This window comes from Wasmannia auropunctata, unplaced genomic scaffold (assembly GCF_000956235.1).
Source record: "Wasmannia auropunctata unplaced genomic scaffold, wasmannia.A_1.0 LD335372.1, whole genome shotgun sequence".
Taxonomy (NCBI): Eukaryota; Metazoa; Arthropoda; class Insecta; order Hymenoptera; family Formicidae; genus Wasmannia; species Wasmannia auropunctata.
The window spans coordinates 8,429-11,490 of record NW_012027518.1 but is presented as its reverse complement, the minus strand read 5'-3'; the positions used below and the strand labels follow the sequence as shown (position 1 = coordinate 11,490).

Here is a 3,062-nt window from a genome sequence, read left to right as displayed (position 1 = left end):
GACGTGTGCTCTTCCGATCTGATTTGTCACTGTAAAAAGTAACGCAAACATAAGTTATAATCTATACGTAAAATAATTATTGCAGGAAATGTAAAAGAGGCTTCGTGGTTATTTCGTGGTACATAAGTTTAGAGTAATAATAACGGATGGAGTATAGCAAAATACAAGTGCTTGACTTTTGTATTCTTCGTTTAGTTTATTATTTCGTATATCCCATCTGTTTGGAATATACAGCATTTTTAGCGAGTTGGATAGATTATAACTTATGTTTGCGTTACTTTTTACAGTGACAAATCGATTTAACTTACAATAATTTTATAAATATTAATAGTAAAAAACTGAAATCACACACGATACTAATATAACATAAAGGCATGTAACAGAGTGGTTGCGAGAAAATTGCTTTCATTTCTTCTATTTTTTCTGACTTCTGCAGCGTAAATCGCGTTCTCGAGCGGCATATATACCAGAGTTACCCCATAATATCAAGTTTAGTAAATTTTACTTTGATTGGTCAAATTCAATCCAATCTCGATCTCAATTGCTAGTGTGATTACAGCTTTATGCATACCTATGTATATACGCTAAATTCCCCATCCTTACCTTTGCAGAGAACTTCGAAAACTCTTTGCCTTGGTCAAATATATACGAAACGCTTTTAAACAATCTGAATTTAGATATCTATTATATTTTGATGTTTTTTTTATATTTTACCAATCTGTTTCTTGTTCCCTTGATTTCATATGACGTATCTATTTTTGGAACGCTATGAAAAATGATGAACTGATCACGGGGTTAAAAAATGAATGACAGTTTCTCGGCCGGGGGTGAGGGTTAATGAATTTATAAATACCAATTAAGCGTCCCCATTTATTATCCCGCATCCATTCGTACTAATTCCTAATAATACACCATCATCTCGTCTCGCCGCGCGACTCAAAATTTTCTCAGCAATTTATCTTTGCAGAGTACCTTGCGTACATAAAAGTTAGTTTAAGTACATGAAACGCGCCCGGGGGGAGGGGAGGAGAGATAGCGAGGTTTCGAGTTCAAATTCGAGTGCGGTCTCTGTCATCAGGTGATGGATCGATCGACGAGACTGAATTCAGCAAGGTGTGCGGCAGTCACGGCGTCGAGGAGACCGAGGCGCGCGAGGCGTTCAAGAAACTGGGGGTGGTGAGTATCAATCAAGCGGAGAAGAGAGATAACGATAAAGAAAAAAAAGACAACATAGAGAAAGAGAAGGAAATAGAGCGCGACGACGACGGAGTTGCAGCTCGGCGGAGTGCCGGAGGTCTCACGAAACTGTTTGTTCTCTCTCTCTTTGCAGGGTAAGGAGGTGACTCGCGAGAAATTTGCCGATTTGTGGAAGCAATATTTCTGCTCCGACGACCCGAGCGTACCTGGAAACTTTATATTCGGAAAGACCTCTTTCTAAACTCCGTCACCCTGTGAGATTTTAAGGCGCGCGCATATACATACACACATGTATATTTTACGACAGATTGTTATTATTATTTAACGCTAAACGTTACGGCTCGCTAATGAAAATAGACGCAAACCCTGTAATCTAATAGTCAAAATTCTATTTCGTTTACTGCTCTCCTGTGTAATTATATCAAGACGATGAATATAATTATAATTAAACGATCGAGAGAACTTTGCATTACACCCTTTCTGCTCTTTACTACCGATATCACTATCGCTGCGCAGTTACAACGTGTTCGAATTCCATTTACTAAAGTAATTTCGGCCGAATAGCGATATTTCTTCGTGTAAAATTAATAATTTGTAACCTATATTTTTATTTACCAAGAATATTTTGCATTCGCTATCGTGATTTGTGCACTCAACAAAGGAAAGTTTGCGGTACGTAACAAACATCAAACAAATTCAGGGAATGGAAAGTTATACTTTTTAAAAATAACTAGTTAACGTCACTAGTTACTAATTTTTAAAAATAACTCGTTATCGTTATTTAAAAAATAACGATTTGTTACTTTTCCGTTACTTTTTTAATGCTGAAACAATACTAGATCAGTCCAAGTAATTTTAAATGCAATTTTTTGTTTTAATATTAATGAAAGCAACAATGATGTTAGACCGATATATAAAAATACAACTAGGAAAAGGAAATTTTTTGATATGAGCTTTGTGCTTAATACTTCAAAATGAATTTATATACATACATATTCAATTCTACAAACTACGCGCCAATTAAATTTTCGATTTTGAAACGCAATTCAGCTGGTATTTTTCACAATAAATTTTTCAAAGTATTTTAAGATGCTTGTAACATAAATATCTTATTAAATTACTTGTCAATTTAATTTGTGATTGATATTAATTGATTTGCGGCATTCTTAAGATGTCATAAACCAATCACAGAGCCATATTAATTATTATTATTATTGTTTTAAATCTTTTATCTCCTTATGTGGAGCATAGGACGTCTACAAGCCTCTTTCATTTTATTTTATTAGGGGCAATCGCTTTTTATTTCTGCTCAGCTCGTATATGAAGTGAAGGATCAAACTCGAGACAACCGATTATGAATCAACGTGCTCGCACATCCATTCGTTACCCCATTAATATATTTAAGCGTTATTAAAAACAGTCTTAAAATAAGAGTAAACTATGTGAATACTAGCTAAAGACTGAAGATTGAATATTGTATACATACGAAAATTTTTGTCAAAATGCAAAAAGTTTAAAATACAAAAAGTGACGATAAAAGTAACTTATAATTCGTTACCGTTACCGAAAAAATGTAACTGCGTTACCAAAAGTGTAATTGTAATGGTAACGGCGTTACAAGTAACGAGTTGCTTCCAATCCCTGAACGAATTTAATTGGTTAGCTCTTTCTTTCCACGCTGTCCCATGCAATCTGTTATTTCCTCGACAATATTTGCAACCGTCTCCCAGATACTGTCAATTTCAAAATTCTCCGGCTTTGACTTGCGCTTTCAACGTTCGCGAGATGTGACCGAAGTCCGAAAAACCTATTTAATGAATTTCCGTCAGTTTCTTCGATTGCAAAACTTTCCGCATGCTAAATAT

The 3,062-nt window shown here is 35.0% G+C and overlaps 1 protein-coding gene across 1 annotated transcript in view; it reads left to right on the top strand.

Moving 5' to 3' along the window:
* LOC105457099 (calexcitin-2) overlaps window positions 1-1,651 on the top strand; it is a 14,477-nt gene extending 12,826 nt beyond the window's left edge. The window contains exons 5-6 of the mRNA XM_011701548.1: window positions 1,079-1,176; window positions 1,331-1,651. Coding sequence (XP_011699850.1) covers window positions 1,079-1,176; window positions 1,331-1,438 — 206 coding nt within the window. The 3' untranslated portion in view covers window positions 1,439-1,651. The remainder of the gene's footprint in view (window positions 1-1,078; window positions 1,177-1,330) is intronic.
* Window positions 1,652-3,062: the final 1,411 nt, after the last annotated feature.